Below are 21,466 nucleotides of genomic sequence, written 5' to 3' on the forward strand. Positions count from 1 at the left end.
GTGAGTAGAACTCACGATCTCCTGACTGAGAGGCAGACACGCTAACCACTAGGCCAACTCACAGCATAATGTATGGTACTATCTTATTATAAACTTGAAAACAAACCCATGAATACATTTACACTGCACTACAGATTATTGGGGAGATGATGCGTGCCAGGCCCACCTCACAGCTCCAGGGTCCCTGGTTGGATCCTGAGCTCGGGTTACTGTCTGTGTTGAATTTTTGTGTATATTCTCCCCAAGCGTTTCCTTTCGGTTCTCTGGTTTCCTTCAACCTCCCAAAAATATGCCAGTAGTTGGACCAGTGATTCTAAATTGTCTATATTTTTGAGTGTGTGTGTGTGCATGGTGTTCTGTGATGGTATGGTGTCCAATCCAGGGTTTAGTATCACACCAGTGTTTCCAACTAGCCTCTGGATCCACCACAATCCTGACAAGGAGAAAACAGTTACTAAAGATAAATTTTAAAAATGAATGATAGCATGCAGCAGGCTTGTAGTACTCAAATCCAGGACTTGGACTCGAATCCAACTCGTGCCCTAATGTTAAGGACTCATGACTTGACTTGGACTTGAGCACTGATAAGTCGGACTTGTAAATTAACTGCATTCGGACTCATAAATTGGAGACAAGGGCTTGGATTTTTTCTTTTTTTTGTAACATGCCATAATAATTTGGCATAAGATATTTATGCCTACATCAATTTTTGTACTAATTTTGTGCAAGAGTGTTACACCTGCGTGCCTTGGCGCGTGCATCAGATAGACTTTCGGGCATGCTCCGGACAGCACACGTGCCAAGTGGACTCTCTCACATGTGTGCTGTAAACGGCTTCACATAAAAGCAGCAACAGCCACTGTCAAATGGTGCGGTTGGAGTCTTGTTCTCAGACTCGACTCAGATCAATAGTGGACTCGACTCGAAATTTTCTTTTATGACTTGTACTTGACTCAGACTTGAATACTGGGGTCTCAAGACTGAACTTGGACTTGAGGTTTAGTGACTCGACTACAACACTGGCATGCAGCATAGAACTAACATATCAGCTACCTAAAATTACTTTTGTACCAGGCTGTACAGCACAGTGTTTTTTTTTTCTGTAATATCTGATAACATTCACATCATGAACAGTGTAAAACTGGAAAGTCCCATTTGATTGGCGACATCCATATTCAACCAATTGGTTGGTTGATCAAACCTTCAAGCTTCTGCTTTTGCAAATGTTGTTATAATACTTTCATGGCACAGGAAACCATGTCACCTCACAACCTCCAGGGCAGAACTCCCACTGACCTGGACACTGTTATAAACAGACACAAGTACTCAACCAGGGTACTGATCTCAAAACCAAGCCATGGTTTTCATAAGGAAAGTCAAAGAACCATGTGAAAGAAAAAATAACTCTTCTGAGACATACTAGACAGATCCTAAAAGCCTCTTTTCCAGTTGAAGATTTTTTAAAGAAATGACTGTCTCCTGCTACGGTTACTGATCCCACTCATGCTTAAGAGTGTGCATTGACTGGTATGACGTGTCTGTCATTGATATGATATGCTGGTACAATAAGAAAAAAACACTCATCCTCAACAAAGTGGCTAAATCCATGTTAGGTTAAGAGCATCACCTTGGAGGACAAGAGCAAGGAAACAATCTTGATGATGATAGCTTGTCTCTGAGTAAAATGTTGGCAGATGGCACCGAGGAGCAAACAAGCAAGAGACGTGTGTTGGGAACCAAGACAAACAAGGACTGTCATTCAGGTAGTGCAGGGGAAAATGACAGGTTACATCTGATGATAATGGACCTGAGAAGAAGTGTTATTTTTGTACTTTAGCATCACACAACCTGAATACAGTGCTGTGAAAAAGTATTTGCCCCATTCCTGATTTGTTCTATTTGTGTATATTTGTCACAGTTAAATGTTTCATCTCTAGCCGCTTTATCCTGTTCTACAGGGTCGCAGGCAAGCTGGAGCCTATCCCAGCTGACTATGGGCGAAAGGCAGGGTACACCCTGGACAAGTCGCCAGGTCATCACAGGGCTGACACATAGACACAGACAACCATTCACACTCACAGTCAATTTAGAGTCACCAGTTAGCCTAACCTGTATGTCTTTGGACTGTGGGGGAAACCAGAGCACCCGCAGGAAACCCACGCGGACAACATGCAAACTCCACACAGAAAGGCCCTCGCCGGCCCTGGGGCTCGAACCCAGGACTTTCTTGCTGTGAGGCGACAGCGCTAACCACTACACCACCGTGCCGCCTATGTTTCATGTCATCAAACTAATTTTAATATTAGACAAAGATAGCCCAATTAAACACACAACACAGTTTTCAAATGATGATTTCATTTATTGATGGAAAAAAAAAGTTACCCAACCCTACCTGGCCCTATGTGAAAAAGTAATTACACCCTCAACCCATCAACCAATTAACCAAATTTAATTGATAATTGGGTTCAGTTTCATGAGCCACACCCAGGCATGATTACTGCCAGACCAGTTCAATCTATATATCCCAAAAAGAGAACCAGGCTGGCAGTGTGAAGTAGGCTAACAGATCTTAAAAGATGCCATAAAGTAGAGTTACAAGAACAAATGTGCAAAATAATTGAAATCTATCAGTTTGGGACTCCAGCAAACCACAGTGAGAACCATTATCTACAAATGGAAAAAAATGAAAACATGGAACAGTGGCAAACCTTCCAAAATTCAACCAAGAGTGCTTCGACAACTGATCCAGGAGGTCACAAAAGAACTGCAGGGTTCACTTGCCTCAGTTAAGGTCAGTGTTCATGATTCTACAATAAGGAAGGCACTGAGCAAAAATGGTATCCACGGGAGAGTTGCAAGGCGCAAACCACTGCTAACCAAAAAGAACACAAAGGCTCATCTCACATTTGTCAAAAAGCATCTTGATGACCCCCAAGACTTTTGGGATGATATTCTGTGGACTGAGGAGTCAAAAATAGAACTTTTTGGAAGACATAGGTCCTGGTGCATCTGGTGCAAGTCTAACACAGCATTCTAAAATAAGAACATCATACCAACAGTCAAACACGGTGGTAATAGTGTGATGGTCTGGGGCTGCTTTTCTGCTTCAGGACCTAGACGACTTGCCATACTTGATGGAACCATGAATTCTGCTCTCTACCAGAAAATCCTTAAGGAGGATGTCCACCCATCAGCTCATGACCAAAAGCTCAAGCGCAGCTGGGTTATGCAGCGGGACAATGATCCTAAGCACACAAGCAAGTCCACCTTTGAATGTCTCAAAAGAAATAAAATTAAGGTTTTGGAGTGGCCTAGTCAAAGTCCTGACTTGAATCCAATTGGGATGCTGTGGCAAGTAGAGGTCTGCGCGGGTCGGATTTTTCAGTCCCGCTCCCGTCCGCGCCCGCATTGTGCAGTCCCGCTCCCACCCGCGCCCACAAAGAATTATGATTTTCAGTCCCGCTCCCACCCACGCCCACAAAAAAATTATGATTTTCAGTCCTGATCCCGCCCGCGCCTGCCATATTTTGTCCCGCTCCCTCCCGCAAATTCTGCATGATGCAGACGTTCGCGTTATTTCTCAGGAAAGTTCTTGTCTTGACACAGCGTGATGGTGCCCCGCCCCCTACTTTGAGTGGATTTGAGTATAAATATCTACAGCTCACGTTCACGTTTGTTATTATTTACCTTGTTTCTGAATTCAGCATGTAGTGTCTCTAATAATAATAATTAGTGCTGTCAAGCGATTAAAATATTTAATCACGAATTGCACATTTTTATCACATGAGAAACCATTGTAATTCTCTGATCAGCATAAAAAAGTGAATAGGCTTGCTTTGTACCAATAGTGGTGTTTTTTTTTTTTTTTTATTGCAAAGCAGAGCTAGTAAGAGAAGTGAATTGATTTACTGCTTGAGTTAGTCTACAACTCTAATCAGAGAGACAGGTTACACAGTGATGGTAGGCTTGACTCAATGCTATCCCAGAAATCCTTCCTGTAATATGCAAATTTGGCCGCCTCTGATTGGACAGCCAAATTTGCATTTTACAGGAAGGATTTCTGGGATAGCATTGAGTCAAGCCTACCGTCACTGTGTAATCTGTCTCTCTGATTAGAGTTGTAGACTAACGCAAGCAGTAAATCATTTCACTCATGGTTCTCTTGCTAGCTGGGTGTGAACTGCGAGTCATTAGAGTGATCAAAGGATTTCCCGTTAGGGTGATCAATGGCAAATTTAAGATGCTATTCCTCACTCAATCTGACTTTCTCTGCAAATTTAGGCATCTTAAAATGTCATCTAAAATGGCATCTTAATGCCAAATAAAATATCCAGCACAAATTATATGTGATAGATATAAATTAATAATTTATAAATTTTATTTCAAACACATTTTTAGTTAGTGGGACTGCAGCTTATCACCACTCCCGCCTGCGCCGCATATGTGCGCTCCCGCCCACGCGCGCATATGTGCACTTCCGGTCCCACCCGCGCCCGCAATGAGCTTTCAAAATTTGTCCCGCGCCACACTGCTTTGCGGCGGGTCCCGCGAGTCCCGCGGGACACCCGCGGGAGTGCAGGGCTCTAGTGGCAAGACCTTAAACAAGCAGTGTGTGCTTGAAAATCCTCCAATGTGGCTGAACTGAAACAATTCTGCAAAGAAGAGTGGGCAAAAATGTCTCCATAGCGATGTAAAAGACTCATTGCAAGTTATCACAAACATTTAATTGCAGTTGTTGCTGCTAAGGGTGGCCCAACCAGTTATTAAGTTTAAGGAGCAATTACTTTTTCACATAGGTGATACAGGTTTTGATTAACCCTTTACTTTTAATAAATGGAGTGATCATTTAAAAGCTCCATTTTGTGTTTACTTGCATCATCTTTATCTTATATTAGTTGGATGACCTAAAACAATTAAAGGTGACAAATGAGCAAACATAGAACAAATCATCAGGGGGTAAATACTTTTTCACAGTACTGTATATACATAAAAACTAGCAGCTGAACAACTGAATTTGTGTGACTATTCAGGGATGGAAAAATCGTGCATACATTATCTAATCAACTGGGCTAATAAATGCTCCAGTGCCATGATTTTGTTGCCCAGAAACTTAACTGGCTTGGCTAAAAAAGAGGTAGCTAACATCATGTAGTAACATACGGCAAGCTAGTTAGCTACTTATATGGATTAATACAGATTAAAGAAAACACATTTTGTAAAATATCATGTTTATGTCCTCGACAAAAAAACAAGTCATTGGCCATCTTTTGACTTTGAGTTGTGGTGTTTTCTCGTCACTAGCTGGCACCTTGGCTAATAATACGTCTAACTATAAGGTTACGATGTTGAGTAATGTGATGTCCTTTACACTGAACATTTCCACGTACATGCATGTCGATAATTCAAAAGTTAGTTTGCATGCTAGTGAAAACCATTCTACACTCAGCCAGATTGCTACTCAGCCAATGTGCGTAGTAAAAACATTTTTTTTCTTTTCTCATCAAGACCATTAAATATGCTTGTTCCAGGCACCTGGGCTATTAAGCGGTCTATGCATTCATTTAGTTTGCTTAGTATTCAATCCACAAACCTTAAATTCATTCGTTAATCTTCACATAATTAACATTCAGTGACAGAATGCCCTCAAATATCTTGTCTTTGTCTTGCCCAGAATGTTCTGGCCCACTTGGCATGGAAGGTGGCATCATCTCCAACCAGCAGATCACCGCCTCCTCCACCCACCGTGCTCTCTTTGGTCTGCAGAAGTGGTACCCCTACTTCGCCCGCCTCAACAAAAAAGGACTGGTGAACGCCTGGACGGCTGCCGAAAATGACAGATGGCCCTGGATCCAGGTAACAGATGCACAAAATGACCGTGGACATGAACAAAGCTGTGTCATCACCCAATGAAAATGAAAGTTTAGGATGTGCTTTTATTGAAAGATTTTAACCTTAAGTTAGGATGAGGGAAAGATTTATAGTTAATAGTAAAAGGTTAATATTGCTGTCCATTAAAGTGCTCTTTTTTTAATGCAATGCTGATGATTTTTGCACGAGATTTGTTGAGGAGTAACATTTGGGCTGCCTACAGACGAACAGAAGGAAAATGCTTTGCACTGCCTAAGCCATTGTTTCTCAAAAGCAACAGTGCCTTGGGTAGCATGCACCACTTGGATTTGATGCCTTGGCACTATGCTTAAAGTTCACTCCGATTTAACTATGACCCAGTTAATGATAATCTTTTCAAAGTGTAACCAATAACATGATCTCTCATATATGACGTACAGTAGCAAAGACGTGATTTACTATTTACAGTGGAGGAGCTGCTAATTATTACGTGTCACAATATTTAACAGTTATTCCATGAAATCGAGCCGTACATGAGCTGATAGCCGACGAGGCACGTAGCACCGAGTCGGCTATAAGCCATGTACGACGAGATTGAGTGGAATAACTGTTTTATTCTATCCACATTCACTGGATTTTGAGAAACAGAGCATTTTATTTTAATTTTGTGCAAATTTGATCAGTAAAAACTTTATACAAAACATCCGACAAAATCATTTCTGCTTAGAATGTAAACAAACAGGCAAAATTACAGTAGCAATTTGTGAAAAATGCGATAATAATTCTTGAAAAAAAAGATATGTTCTTATCATGAAATACTTTTATTCTATATTTTGTTGCTTTTTGATATTTTTAGGGTTTTGTTTCCAAGTAGAGTTTTTATTTCATCCTTGGTTGGTTCAGCAACATGCGCCGCCATTTTTTTTCTCTACTCACGGTATATGAGCTGATATCCTAGTAGTAGAGTAGCCAATTAGAGCATGTGATTGCTCATATCCAGTGAATGTGGATAGAATAATGATGGATATTGAATATAAGCTTCAAGATTTATTAGTCTTCTCTAGGATGACACTAAAGTCATTTTGATTCAACCTTAAACAGGCCTGGAATGAGTCATAACGGCTCGGGAGATCTCACATGAGTTTAAATTGCTTTTAGTTTGTTGAGAAAAATCTCGTCTCATGCACATATCTTCTTGTCCTATTGTCTTCTCTAAAGGATGACCAAAGCCAGAACTTTTTTTTTCTTTTTTCGCTTGTGATTTTAGACACATGCTGGATTTAAAACCATGCAGAACTGAGTCGGCTCTATAAATGATCGATGTTTTTTAAAAGTGCCTTGATGATGTAGCACTGCTTCAAGAGTGCAAAGCTCAAAACCCGGATCATATGTAGACACCCCTTATATGAAGCAATTTCGATATAGATCAATATGTACATCGTATTCATTGCCGCTTTGCTTCTGAAGCCTTTAGCATACCCTTCTCATGTTGTGAACTTTGTTGACCTGGACAGTATTTCTGCCGGTGCTTACAGAACCTCACAATGCAATCCTTTATTCATATAAAATTCAGAGTGTGTTTCCTGACTGCATGAACGTTGTCAGTGCATCTCGAGTTGATTGATCGATAGTGATATCGTGGAACTGACAGTGCAACATATCAGTGCATATCAATGCTCTGCTTCAGTCTTTCCTCTAGATCATTTGGTATTCTTTGAAACTATCCGCAGTAGAGAACATTTGATTGATATGCAAGACAATCACAGTGGAGAGAAGTCTCACTCCATTTACTTTCATTTCCACAATGAGTGGTGCCTTGTGAAACTGATTCATTCCTTAAACACATCCTTGTAGCATGCACAGCAACTGAATATTCTTGACTGAATAAGAGTTTTTGGTATAATACTTTATCTCCATGCCACTGCATGAAACAGTTTGACCTTATGACTAAAAGTGGTCGGGGAATTGACCAACGCACAGAGCTGCCAAATTCTGCTCATAAAAATTTGATTTCTTTTTACTTGAACCTTATATTGTTTTGTTTCCTTGTGCCTTTATGTGAGATCATAGATCAAACTTTAAATTATATACTACCCTATCATTCATATATATATATATATATATATATATATATATATATATATATATACACAGTATCTGGGTAGTTCTTCAGTAACTGAATTACATTCACAGCAAAACGCGATAGCTTTTTAGTTGCAGTACTCAAGATAATGGTATTAAATAAAAAATTCACACCATATGGGGTATCTTTTGACTCTAAAATAATGGGCTAATAGTGAAATGGGCTATGTTTAACTCTGAACACAAAATCTTTTATGAGGAAAGAAGTCAGTAACGGACTTATGTCAGAAAAAAACTGAACTTTAATTTCTTAAAATTCAAACGTAGATTTCTCTGAAGAGACATTGCTATAACTGGGGTGATGATTTTTTAAATATGGTTTTCAGTACATTTTGCCTTGAATTCCATACTTTAGCAACATCACTGAGCTGACAAGTTCAGGCAATCTTAATAATTTCATAATTTTGGCCTCTCTGATGAAGAACTGTCCATCACGATTCTATTTGATTCATGAACTTTGGTTCATGATCTGATTTTCCTACACTATCTTAGAAAAAAAAAGACAGTTTTATTACTAATAAAAAGCACCATTTATTTTCTTATTCTTTATCAACTTAAATATTCATTTTTGTTAAATAATAAAAAAACATTTTGTTCCATTTTCTTAACAAACAACAATAATTCGCCTATTTACCTCCAGTTGTAAAGGCTGGACTAAAATATTATAGCTATTAACTAAAATATTGCTGTTATTAAAAATGAAATAAGTTGATAACAAATAGGCCATTTCTTAAGAAACTTTTGTGAACATTCCTACTGCCTCTATTTTCATCTCTTTTGCTTTCAGCAGTCTGTCAGAAGATCTGCCAGCTTCTTGTGAAATACATTTGTGCAGTTAATCGCACAACAGTTCCTTCCCATTTTAGATCCGTTTTTCTGTGTGTTTTCATGGTGTCAGAGCTGTGTTACTTTCACCTGGGGTGAAGTCACATACTCCCACGATAGTATGTTTTTATGCCCCCTGCTGTATATATAACACAATTACAGCTTGAAAACTAAGAGATTATGCAGGCTGCTAATAATTGTGATTTTATTTTAAATTTTATCGATTTGAATCGTCATAACTTCATATCATGATTTATTATCACATGATATATTGTTATATGCCTACTATATTGTTAGGTTCAATGCTTGACTCAAGAATTGAACCTCAATTTATTCAACAAGGTTCTACTTGCTCAAGCTTATTTATAAAATACATGGGCTATTTATATGCAAAGGGAATGGGGGGAAAAGGTTTGAGATAGATAAAGGCTTGCATAAGTGAAACTTGTTTACATCTTATCGTGAAATGTGCTGACATGGGCACTCCACATAAACTTTATTCTTGATACAGAATGTATTGGTTCTGTTAGTTTCACCACAATGTTACATACTGATAAAGCTTATCAATTACAGGCAGTGTATGTTCAGAACAGAAGAAGGGAGCATCCATCCATCCATTATCTGTAACCGCTTATCCTGTGCAGGGTTGTGGGCAAGCTGGAGCCTATTCCAGCTGACTATGGGTGAGAGGCGGGGTACACCCTGGACAAGTCGCCAGATCATCACAGGGCTGACACATAGACACAGACAACCATTCACACTCACATTCACACCTACGGTCAATTTAGAGCCACCAATTAGCCAACCTGCATGTCTTTGGACTGTGGGGGAAACCGGAGCACACAGAGGAAACCCATGCGGACACGGGGAGAATGTGCAAACTCCACATACAACCCCGATTCCAAAAAAGTTGGGACAAAGTACAAATTGTAAATAAAAATGGAATGCAATGATGTGGAAGTTTCAAAATTCCATATTTTATTCAGAATAGAACGTAGATGACATATCAAATGTTTAAACTGAGAAAATGTATCATTTAAAGAGAAAAATTAGGTGATTTTAAATTTCATGACAACAACACATCTCAAAAAAGTTGGGACAAGGCCATGTTTACCAATGTGAGACATCCCCTTTTCTCTTTACAACAGTCTGTAAACGTCTGGGGACTGAGGAGACAAGTTGCTCAAGTTTAGGGATGGGAATGTTAACCCATTCTTGTCTAATGTAGGATTCTAGTTGCTCAACTGTCTTAGGTCTTTTTTGTCGTATCTTCCGTTTTATGATGCACCAAATGTTTTCTATGGGTGAAAGATCTGGACTGCAGGCTGGCCAGTGCAGTACCCGGACCCTTCTTCTACGCAGACATGATGCTGTAATTGATGCAGTATGTGGTTTGGCATTGTCATGTTGGAAAATGCAAGGTCTTCCCTGAAAGAGACGTCGTCTGGATGGGAGCATATGTTGCTCTAGAACCTGGATATACCTTTCAGCATTGATGGTGTCTTTCCAGATGTGTAAGCTGCCCATGCCACACGCACTAATGCAACCCCATACCGTCAGAGATGCAGGCTTCTGAACTGAGCGCTGATAACAACTTGGGTCGTCCTTCTCCTCTTTAGTCCGAATGACACGGCGTCCCTGATTTCCATAAAGAACTTCAAATTTTGATTCGTCTGACCATAGAACAGTTTTCCACTTTGCCACAGTCCATTTTAAATGAGCCTTGGCCCAGAGAAGACGTCTGCGCTTCTGGATCGTGTTTAGATACGGCTTCTTCTTTGAAATATAGAGTTTTAGCTGGCAACGGCGGATGGCACGGTGAATTGTGTTCACAGATAATGTTCTCTGGAAATATTCCTGAGCCCATTTTGTGATTTCCAATACAGAAGCATGCCTGTATGTGACGCAGTGCCATCTAAGGGCCCGAAGATCACGGGCACCCAGTATGGTTTTCCGGCCTTGACCCTTACGCACAGAGATTTTTCCAGATTCTCTGAATCTTTTGATGATATTATGCACTGTAGATGATGATATGTTCAAACTCTTTGCAATTTTACACTGTCGAACTCCTTTCTGATATTGCTCCACTATTTGTCAGTGCAGAATTAGGGGGATTGGTGATCCTCTTCCCATCTTTACTTCTGAGAGCCGCTGCCACTCCAAGATGCTCTTTTTATACCCAGTCATGTTAATGACCTATTGCCAATTGACCTAATGAGTTGCAATTTGGTCCTCCAGCTGTTCCTTTTTTGTACCTTTAACTTTTCCAGCCTCTTATTGCCCCTGTCCCAACTTTTTTGAGATGTGTTGCTGTCATGAAATTTCAAATGAGCCAATATTTGGCATGGAATTTCAAAATGTCTCACTTTCGACATTTGATATGTTGTCTATGTTCTATTGTGAATACAATATCAGTTTTTGAGATTTGAACCTTCTTGAACCTGAACCTTCTTTGAACCTGAACCTTCGTGCTGTGAGGTGACAGTGCTAACCACTACACCACTGTGCCGCCCAGGAAGAGAACAATATTTGCTAAAATTATTATTACATGAATTTTATCCATGGATGGATGGATGGATGGATGGATGGGATTGGCTCCAGTTTACCCAATGGATAAGTAGTACAGAAAATGGATGGATGAATGAATGAATGAATGAATGAATGAATATATTGTTACAGACAGTCTGTCTGTTTATATTCATTTTGGAACATTTTAGTTTTTGACAAGTGATAGCCTGGGAAAAGACTCGTGCAGAAAAGGCTGCTTTAAAAAGCAAGAAGACAAGCATAAGAGCTAAATATCAGTGACTTAAATGTAATCATTTCAGCCAATTTGTTATGACCTCCTAATGCCATTTGACCTTGAAACTAATGTATCTTTAAAATGCTGGTCTAATTAAAGTGTTTTCATCTGTTTAAAAGGCCAGGTAATCCTAACACAAGATTTTCAAGAAGTTCTTGCTTTGACTTTAATGGTCTATGCACACAGCTAGAGGTTACTCAAAGTGTCGCAGTCAGGCCTGTGGAAGAAAGAGGAGAAGGAAGAGGAAGTGAATGAAACAAGGAACATCAAGTTCTTATGATGTCTGTCTGGTTTTAATGATGCCATATGGGAGAGGGTTTGGTGCTTTGGAACAGTGCACCATGTGAATTGTGGGAGAATGGATGGACAGACTTGGGGCAATATGCTCTGGTAATTGTAATATGAAAACAAAAATAGGAAAATACTGTACACACTGTGGGTTAAAGTATAAGCCAATTGTTTTGTGCGTCTTTTACACCTATTAATCCACCTGCCTGAAAGGCCGACGGGGGCCTTTCTGTGTGGAGTTTGCATGTTCTCCCCGTATCCGCGTGGGTTTCCTCCGGGTGCTCCGGTTTCCCCCACAGTCCAAAGACATGCAGGTTAGGTTAACTGGTGGCTCTGAATTGACCGTAGGTGTGAATGTGAGTGTGAATGGTTGTCTGTGTCTATGTTGGAGGATATATATATATATATATATATATATATATATAAAATCTCATTATCTCTAGCCGCTTTATCCTGTTCTACAGGGTCGCAGGCAAGCTGGAGCCTATCCCAGCTGACTACGGGCGAAAGGCGGGGTACACCCTGGACAAGTCGCCAGGTCATCACAGGGCTGACACATAGACACAGACAACCATTCACACTCCCATTCATACCTACGGTCAATTTAGAGTCACCAGTTAACCTAACCTGCATGTCTTTGGACTGTGGGGGAAACCGGAGCACCCGGAGGAAACCCACGCGGACACGGGGAGAACATGCAAACTCCGCACAGAAAGGCCCTCGCCGGCCACAGGGCTCGAACCCGGACCTTCTTGCTGTGAGGCGACAGCGCTAACCACTACACCACCGTGCCGCCCTTTTATATATATATATATATATATATATATATATATATATATATATATATCTCCATCTGCCTGAGCCTGAATCAGAGCAAACGTGAAATTGTCTGTCACACTGTATATAATTAAACAAAACTGAAAATATTATCTGAGGGGTGAGAATGGTAGAGGTATTCATATTTATTGGTCAGAAACACAGTAATGGAAAAGATAAACAAGTTTTTGCCAAATGCATGTATAAAACATAAAAACCACCAGAGCACAGACAACACAGAAGTAAATAAATTAGTTAATTATACTGTGGAGTCCAAAAATCTGAGATCACACTGAAAATCTGGGATTTTTTTTAAATTGGAAATAAACAGAAGCATTTAAAAATTTTAAATATTAGAAAGAAAGAAAGAAAGAAAGAAAGAAAGAAAGAAAGAAAAAAGAAAGAAAGAAAGAAAATTTTCAGTATCTTGAACATTTAATATGCAACATTCTGCACTGTTTTTAGGTCCCAATTTAAATGTAAAGGCCCGGTCCCACTGCACTTACGGATGCAAAGAGGATGTAAAACGTAAAAAAATCTTTGCCATCCGTTGGAAAACGCTACGCATCCGTTGTGTACTCATTGCATACGTGCTTCATACGCTCTATCCATCGAGCATCCGTCCACTGTGATTTCATCCGCGCAAAAAGTTTTGAGCTGCACAAAACTTTTAGAACGGATGAACTTTCCGCCGTGTACGATGTAAATCTGCGACATATACGAGCAACAAACGTTCTATGTCCGTTATCATCCGTTAAACGTCTGCTGTATCCTCTCTGCATCCTCTGGGCATCCTCGCAACTCACATCCGCTGCAGCTGAAAACGGAAAGAGGGAGGAAAGATAAGGTACATGAAACGTCTATTCATCGTTAGTAGCACAGAAATAGAAAGGATGTAAGCGTATGCATCTCGTATATAAAGTATTCAAAACGGACAAAGCGTTTATATCTGGGATGTATCTCGTATATTTAGGATGTCTGGAGTATGTCTAGAGTATGTAGAAGGACACCTAGCGGACAATCGATATTTTGTATAAAAAGGGGGAGAAAATCATCTAGTAGTAGAGATGTATCGATGTAGCCGCAAGCACGTTTATGCTGACGGCGTGCGTGCTGCATCCCTTTATATCCGCGGAGCAGACGCAATTCATACCCCCCGCATGCGCAGTGAACAGTCTGCATCCGATATACATCCGCGCAACATCCCCTTTGTTTCCGTTAGGCGCACGTGATGCATCCCCTTCATCCGCTATGCATCCACTCTTTCTGCTATGCGTCCACTTCTCAGTTATCACCGGTAACCCCTTCGGAGCTGTCATCCACTTCCATCCACTTTCATCCGCTAGGCTTCCTATGAACATGTGTTTAACATCCCCGCTATATACCGTATTTTCTGGACTATAGAGCGCACCTGTATATAAGCCGCATCCGCTCTATTTTTAAAAAAAATTTTAAAAAAAGATATACAAGCCGCACCGGGCTATAAGCCGCAGATATCTATGTTGAAAAATTAGATATTTACTGCATGTACAGAACGATTTTGTACTGTAAATGTACATGTATGTACCTGAACAGATTCTTTCCAAACAGTGCCTTTTAACACGGCAGCAACTTTGCTGATTAAAACGGAACAGAACCAAGAGAAAATAACCGGTATTTATTTACCTTCATTTCTCCTGTGTTTGAAACCACAAGTCACTTTAATCATCTTCGCTGGATTTGAAAATAATTACCAGTTAGTAATTTGTCGTGCGTGTTCTATCTGCTAAAGATCTGCTAATTCTTCTTTGCAATGATTTTTCGTCTATCTTATGGCCCTTTTCCACTACCCTTTTTCAGCTCACTTCAGCTCGCTTCAGCTCACTTCAGCCCGACACGGCTCGCGTTTCGACTACCAAAAACCAGCACGACTCAGCTCGTTTCAGCCCTGCTTAGCCCCTAAAACTCGCACCGTTTTGGAGTGGGGCTGAAGCGAGCCAAACCGTGCCGACTGAGGTTGGGGGCGTGAGCAGACACTCCCCTGTGCACTGATTGGTGAGGAGGCGTGTCCTCACATGCCCACACACGCCCCGCGAGCACGCTGGGATCTGTAAACACCGCAAACCCGGAAGGAGAATAATTATGAATTACGAGAATTTCTGAAGCCTTATGCGCCTCGCCTCATCTATACGCTCTTGCCAGTATCTGTTGGCGTTGTCGGTGACAACAAGCCACAGCACCAAGACCAGCAACACTAACGACTCCATGTCCTCCATGTTTATTGTTTACTATTTGGGTCGTGAGACTACCGCTTAAAAGATCACTGAATCAGTGACATACAGAGCATCGTGGACAAGTTCGCGGAGCGCAAGGCTCGTCGTATGCCCTTCAAATAATGCGCGCAGTAGGCTATTGATGTTTTATTATGAGCCATGTACAGTATGTCACCTAATGTTTTTTTGTTTCTGAGTTACATGTTCGTTTGAAGGACTTAATGTACAAAATAACATAGTTGCACCCCGTAGTGTTGAAATTGGTAAACACAGTGCATTCAGTGAGGTTTGCACCGCCCTCCTTTTATTTCTGACTCTTCCTGTCACCACTCTGAGCGCTCATTCGTATGCCCTTCAAATAATGTGCGCAGTATAGGCTATTGATGTTTTATTATGAGCCATGTACAGTATCCTAATGTTTTTTTGTTTCTGAGTTACATGTTCGTTTGAAGGACTTGATGTACTAAATAACATAGTTGCACCCCGTAGTGTTGAAATTGGTAAACACAGTGCATTCAGTGAGGTTTGCACCGCCCTCCTTTTATTTCTGACTCTTCCTGTCACCGTTGCAACCTCTGAGCACTCATTCGTATGCCCTTCAAATAATGTGCGCAGTATAGGCTATTGATGTTTTATTATGAGCCATGTACAGTATCCTAATGTTTTTTTGTTTCTGAGTTACATGTTCATTTGAAGGACTTGATGTACTAAATAACATAGTTGCACCCGGTAGTGTTGAAATTGGTAAACACCGCAGTTGCGGACATTTTGTAGCCTAAAATGATGTTATGATAAGCTTTAATAAAGGGCCCGGTCATTTGCCCCGCCCCCGGCCCGGCTCTGACTTGTTCCGCCACTGTCACTGATGTCACTGTTTGCGCTGCTTAACGACATCACGTGACGTCCACCCACTTTCGCTAACTCCACCCAATGTGTCCACCCACTTCCAGCCAGCACGGTTCAGCGCGGTTGTAGTCGAAATGCAACTCCAACAGCCCCGCTCAGCTCGACTCAGCTCGACTCGGCACGGCACGGCTCAGCCGCGTTTGTAGTGGAAAAGCGGCATTATTTTTGATTCTACTTCCGGTTAGAGCGCCCCTAGCGGTGGAAGAAAAATCCACAGAATAGCCGCACCTTTGTATAAGCCGCATGGTTCAAAACCTAGGAAAAAAGTAGCGGCTTATAGTCCAGAAAATACGGTACTACCCACGTCCATTCTTTTCCGTTCTGTTTTCGCAAATTTTCGCCAATTTTGTCCATTTCTGGAGCGGATGAAAACGGATAGCGCCACCCCCGAAATTTTGTTCGTCCGCTGTGTCCTTTTTGCATACGTTTTGTGTCCATCGGCCAGTGGGACCGGGCCTTAAGCAAATGTGTGATATTGACCATATTACAGTAACTGCTTTGTACAGAAGGTCAGGTTTTCCTTATGTCCAATCTCTTTTGTTGAAACATGTATTCAGATGACACTCTGATGGATTTGATCCAAAATGGATCATAAGGTTTTGAACAAACTTGCGGAGTCTATGCAGGCTCGAGTGCACACTGTAATTAAAGCAAAAAGGGGACTAAACAAATACGAAGAAACTCTGAAATTCATATAAATATTTCAAAGATTCTACTTTTCACTCAGGTTGTTGTGAATGATATAATTTTTTCATGAAAATTATTGCTTTATATTAGAAACGAATGCAAAGTAGAAGCCTTTTCGCGAGTGGGTAGAGACTTTTGGACCTCACTGCATAAATAACGAGTTGAAAGCACTTTGTGTCTCAAATCCAGCATTTATTTTCTGTTTTTCTTCATGTGTACAGTGAACTCATTGCATTTCTACAAATGATTTTGGCTCAGTTTTCACCTTGCAGGTCTGTTCAGCATCCCGCATCCCATAATACATGGCATGTTTGGTTCACTTTCTGCAATTGGGTCAGTGTAAGGTGGAATTGCTTTCTCAATGCACTCGAACTGCTCCAGAGTTCAATTGAGAGCAGTCTGAGATCACCTGACTGATAGGATTTCAGGGTCCTTTCAGACCTGCTATTAATGTGTCCTGCGTGATCAGGACAGCTCTAAGTACGTCTGTTTATACCTGGAATTTATTGCGTCTCCACACACATCTCAAGTGACCCACTTGTGATCAGACCTCACTTCTCCACTTTATATGCAAATAAACATGGACATCATTTCTGTTTGCAAAAACCAAATGTGGTGTTTATGACCGACAGGAGGAAGCAATGCATGTCCCGTGCCTTCTAATCGGCATCACGTGGAGTTGTCTGGCAGATGAAGATATCAATGGACAAAATGTCCATGATGACAAAACGGACCTATAAAACATGGTGCCAGGACAATTAAACTTATATAATGCAAAACATTCTGCTTTTATGATCACTGAGTGGTTGGTCATGTGACTGTGCGTCGCACGAGCTGAAAAGCCAAAAGCACACTATGTGAGCTTCTAGCAACAGCCTTGCACTTTAGCTCGACTCTGAAATGTCAATGCAGACGTCTCTCGGCTAGAAACATCAAGTGATGCTGAGGAGGCCAGCAATACTACAGAAAAGTATCAAGCTCTGAAAGGAATGGAAGATGTGGATGCGACATCCAAAAGAGAGGCATACATTTAATTTTGAATGTTTTTATTTAATCAATAACAGCAAGGCTGTTTTTCATTTCATGTCAGTGTTGTAGTGTATATGTTCAGTTTGGGTGTCAGAGTGGTGTAGTGGTTCGCAATGTCGCCTCACAGCAAGAAGGTTCTGGGTTCAAGCCCAGTGGCCGACAGGGGCCTTTCTGTGTGGAGTTTGCATGTTCTCCCCGTGTCCGCGTGGGTTTGCTCCGGTTTCCCCCACAGTCCAAAGACATGCAGGTTAGGTTAACTGGTGACTCTAAATTGACTGTAGGTGTGAATGGTTGTTTCTCAAGCCCGGAAATGGGAAATCATTCATTCGTGTGTTGCGGTTTAAATGTTGTGGCAGGAAGGGCATCCGGTGTAAAATTATGCTTCAATTAATATGACATGTGAATCAATTCTTCATCTGCAACCACATGACCAAAACTGCTTTTGTCATTAAACGCCAGCATGTTGGAGGATATATATATATATATATATATATATATCATCTCATTATCTCTAGCCGCTTTATCCTGTTCTACAGGGTTGCAGGCAAGCTGGATCCTATCCCAGCTGACTATGGGCGAAAGGCGGGGTACACCCTGGACAAGTCGCCAGGTCATCACAGGGCTGACACATAGACACAGACAACCATTCACACTCACATTCACACCTACGGTCAATTTAGAGTCACCAGTTAACCTAACCTGCATGTCTTTGGACTGTGGGGAAACTGGAGCACCCGGAGGAAACCCACAGGGAGAACATGGAAACTCCACACAGAAAGGCCCTCGCCGGCCATGGGGCTCGAACCCGGACCTTCTTGCTGTGAGGCGACAGTGCTAACCACTACACCACCGTGCCGCGCATATATATAGGGGCGGCATGGTGGTGTAGTGGTTCGCGCTGTCGCCTCACAGCAAGAAGGTCCGGGTTCGAGCCCCGTGGCCAGCGAGGGCCTTTCTGTGCGGAGTTTGCATGTTCTCCCCGTGTCCGCGTGGGTTTCCGCCGGGTGCTCCGGTTTCCCCCACAGTCCAAAGACATGCAGGTTAGGTTAACTGGTGACTCTAAATTGACCGTAGGTGTGAATGTGAGTGTGAATGGTTGTCTGTGTCTATGTGTCAGCCCTGTGATGACCTGGCGACTTGTCCAGGGTGTACCCCGCCTTTCGCCCATAGTCAGCTGGGATAGGCTCCAGCTTGCCTGCGACCCTGTAGAACAGGATAAAGCGGCTACAGATAATGAGATGATATATATATATATATATATATATATATATATTGGTAAGAGAACAGACTGGAAGGTAAAGAGGAGTTACGTTTAGAAGCTTGGAGTAATTTCTCAAATCTATTGTAAAAACAATCATTTTCATTGCTTCAAAAGATAGATATCTAACACGCTATATAGCATACTTAGTTATAAAAGAGCACTCACTGGGCGAGGAGGCTGCAGTATTTGAGGGAGTGGATTGACATGAATATTGTTCGATTGACTCTGTGATCGTTTGGGAAGATTCTTCAGTAATTTTACGTTTCTTTCTGCGCTCTGTAAGCCGAGCATTTCAAGCTTTAGTACCATCTTTGATTTTGTTGTGGCCCATATTTTGTCTTGAAGCCCAGTCTGGATCTGTAAAATTGTAGAAATCAGCTGGTTTCCCTAACGGAAAGAAAAAAGCAAAATAAAAGCAACATCATAAAAAATTATATACAGCTCTTTTTAAAATAAAATAATTGTAGAAGCCCTTTGATTGTCAGATCACACACTCGATGATCACGGCTTTGTCACGTTTGACAGCGGCGAGTTTCTGCATGACCAGACTATTAAATGATCCAATATTCCTTATATATTGCAAGCTTTCATTAATAACTAGTTTGTAGCATGTGCCGTTGTTAAAATATTCACTGCAGACTCGTGTGGTTTTTGCTTTCTCATTGCTTAGATCAGCCTGGTTTATGTCGGACAGCCATTGACGTCTATGTTCCGTGGACAACTCTCTTGTTTTTTTCTCCTTGATTATTTATAATTGCTGGAATTCTAAGGAACTTATAAGTTCCCTTGTCTTGAATAGAGTTGTGCTCGCATCCAGTTACAGCACAAAGAGTCGGCATATTGAAGAAACCAAAGGAATGTTTGAGCGTAACAACCTCTTGAGCATATCTTCTATAGTAAATATGCACCGAGTGAGTTTGTGTATATCCTCCAACATGGCCCACTTCCGGTTCAAAGCCTTATGCATAATTAGCTAGGACGTCACGTGTAAATGAAGAATAGGGTCCACATGGCAGCGACTCCACACGTGTCAGTGGGACAAGCTGGAAGAAGTGACTGAACCTATATGTTCAGTTCACAAAGTTTGCAAAGTGTTCATTCATGCTGACTACTTTTAATAAAATGCATGTGTTGGATCATAGTGTTTGTGTTTTATTGCAGTTTAAATGTAGGCTATTGCTGGGTTTCACGTGATGTCAAATCTGCCTCATTAGTTATTCAGAACTTCAGTTGATGGCCTAACAAAGCTCAGTTGATAAAGCGTTTGTACGGAGAAGGTTCATTGCTCGCATGAAAAATGCCTTACGCTTGCGTTGTTTTAGGTTGTTCGAATCAATCAAACCGTGAAACTGATAAAAGTTTCTTCAGGGTTCCCCGTGAATGAATAAAAAAGGGTGAACGAACACAGGATTTCACAAAAAGACGTCGAGAAAGGTGGCTTTTGAACCTCTCACTGAAATCGAAGGGAGCTGAGTCGAAGCACGCTCGAGTTTGCAGTGATCACTTGGTGAAAGGGTTGTATCCCTCTCAGCTATGTCCTTAGTGTTTTCCAAGTACTTTTCTTGGTATGTGTCATTATTTTATGGTACATTTTTTAGTCACGAAGCACTAAATTCCCCAGCTGTTGCTTTGTTTACTCCTCACAAAGTCCATATGCAAGGTCATGACAAAATTCTTCCCCAGCCATACAGTTACAATGCGCCGTGATCACTTCTCCGTCTTGTTTAACTAAGATCCAGATCTTTAAAGGGGTTTCTGATGATCTTTGTGAATGATTTACCTGAGAGATAAGAGCCAACACAAATGAGAATCAAGCGAACTGTTGTTTGTTTACACTTCAACTTGCAGCGCTTCGTTGTAAAGACGCGAACGAAAAGCTTAAAAAAAAATTACGGGCAAAAACAATACAGGATTCATTCGGCAGCGACTTGATACCGAGGTCCTTTGCCCAGCCACATACAAAAAAGTTGTAAGCCTCCATACTCTTCCACCTGTTTTGCAGTGTAGAAGGATGTCTGCAACACCAGATAGTTTGAGATGTCGGGGAACTCGACTGAAGGGTAGTTTTCGAGATCGTATGACAAATCCTTCTTTCCCAGACTGTACGGGTCGATTCCATTGCACATAGCAGTCTAATGAATATATCTAAAGCAAGCAGTGGCTTCTAGATTACGAGCGTACTCTGATAAGCAATCACTAGTTGTTTGCACTACGGCAGCCGTTTTGGTTTGCTAGACCACCAGCTGTTTTACCGGAAGTGAAATCACTTAGAAAAGTCACGTGACTGAAATCCAAGAATTAGATGGATATTTAAAATATGGCCAGAATTCTGGGATATTAACGGCCCTGCTGGCCATCAAAAATATTCCAGCATAAGCTCTGTCTAATCTGCTGGACATTAAAGTGTTTAAATTAATCATTTAACACATTTAGCCTGTTGTTGTTACCTGCGGTTACACTGAAATAAGAGGGAATGAGTATGTACTTCTGCTTACACACAGACATCAGTTGAGTAGGTGGTCCTTCAATGTGGCCCAGGACACATTTGCATACACACTGCGGTTCACAGCCCAGACCACCTCCGACTGTGGACTGACCGATCAGATCCCA

At 41.3% G+C, this 21,466-nt stretch overlaps 1 protein-coding gene across 2 annotated transcripts in view; it reads left to right on the forward strand.

Annotated features, from left to right (window-relative positions):
* Positions 1 to 21,466, forward strand: part of edil3a (EGF-like repeats and discoidin I-like domains 3a) — a 499,492-nt gene that overhangs the window by 345,404 nt on the left and 132,622 nt on the right. For both annotated transcript variants that reach the window (XM_060907106.1, XM_060907108.1), the window contains exon 5: positions 5,672 to 5,853. In XM_060907106.1, the coding sequence (XP_060763089.1) occupies positions 5,672 to 5,853 (182 nt within the window). The remainder of the gene's footprint in view (positions 1 to 5,671; positions 5,854 to 21,466) is intronic.

This window comes from Neoarius graeffei, chromosome 24, assembly GCF_027579695.1.
Source record: "Neoarius graeffei isolate fNeoGra1 chromosome 24, fNeoGra1.pri, whole genome shotgun sequence".
NCBI classification, from domain to species: domain Eukaryota; kingdom Metazoa; phylum Chordata; class Actinopteri; order Siluriformes; family Ariidae; genus Neoarius; species Neoarius graeffei.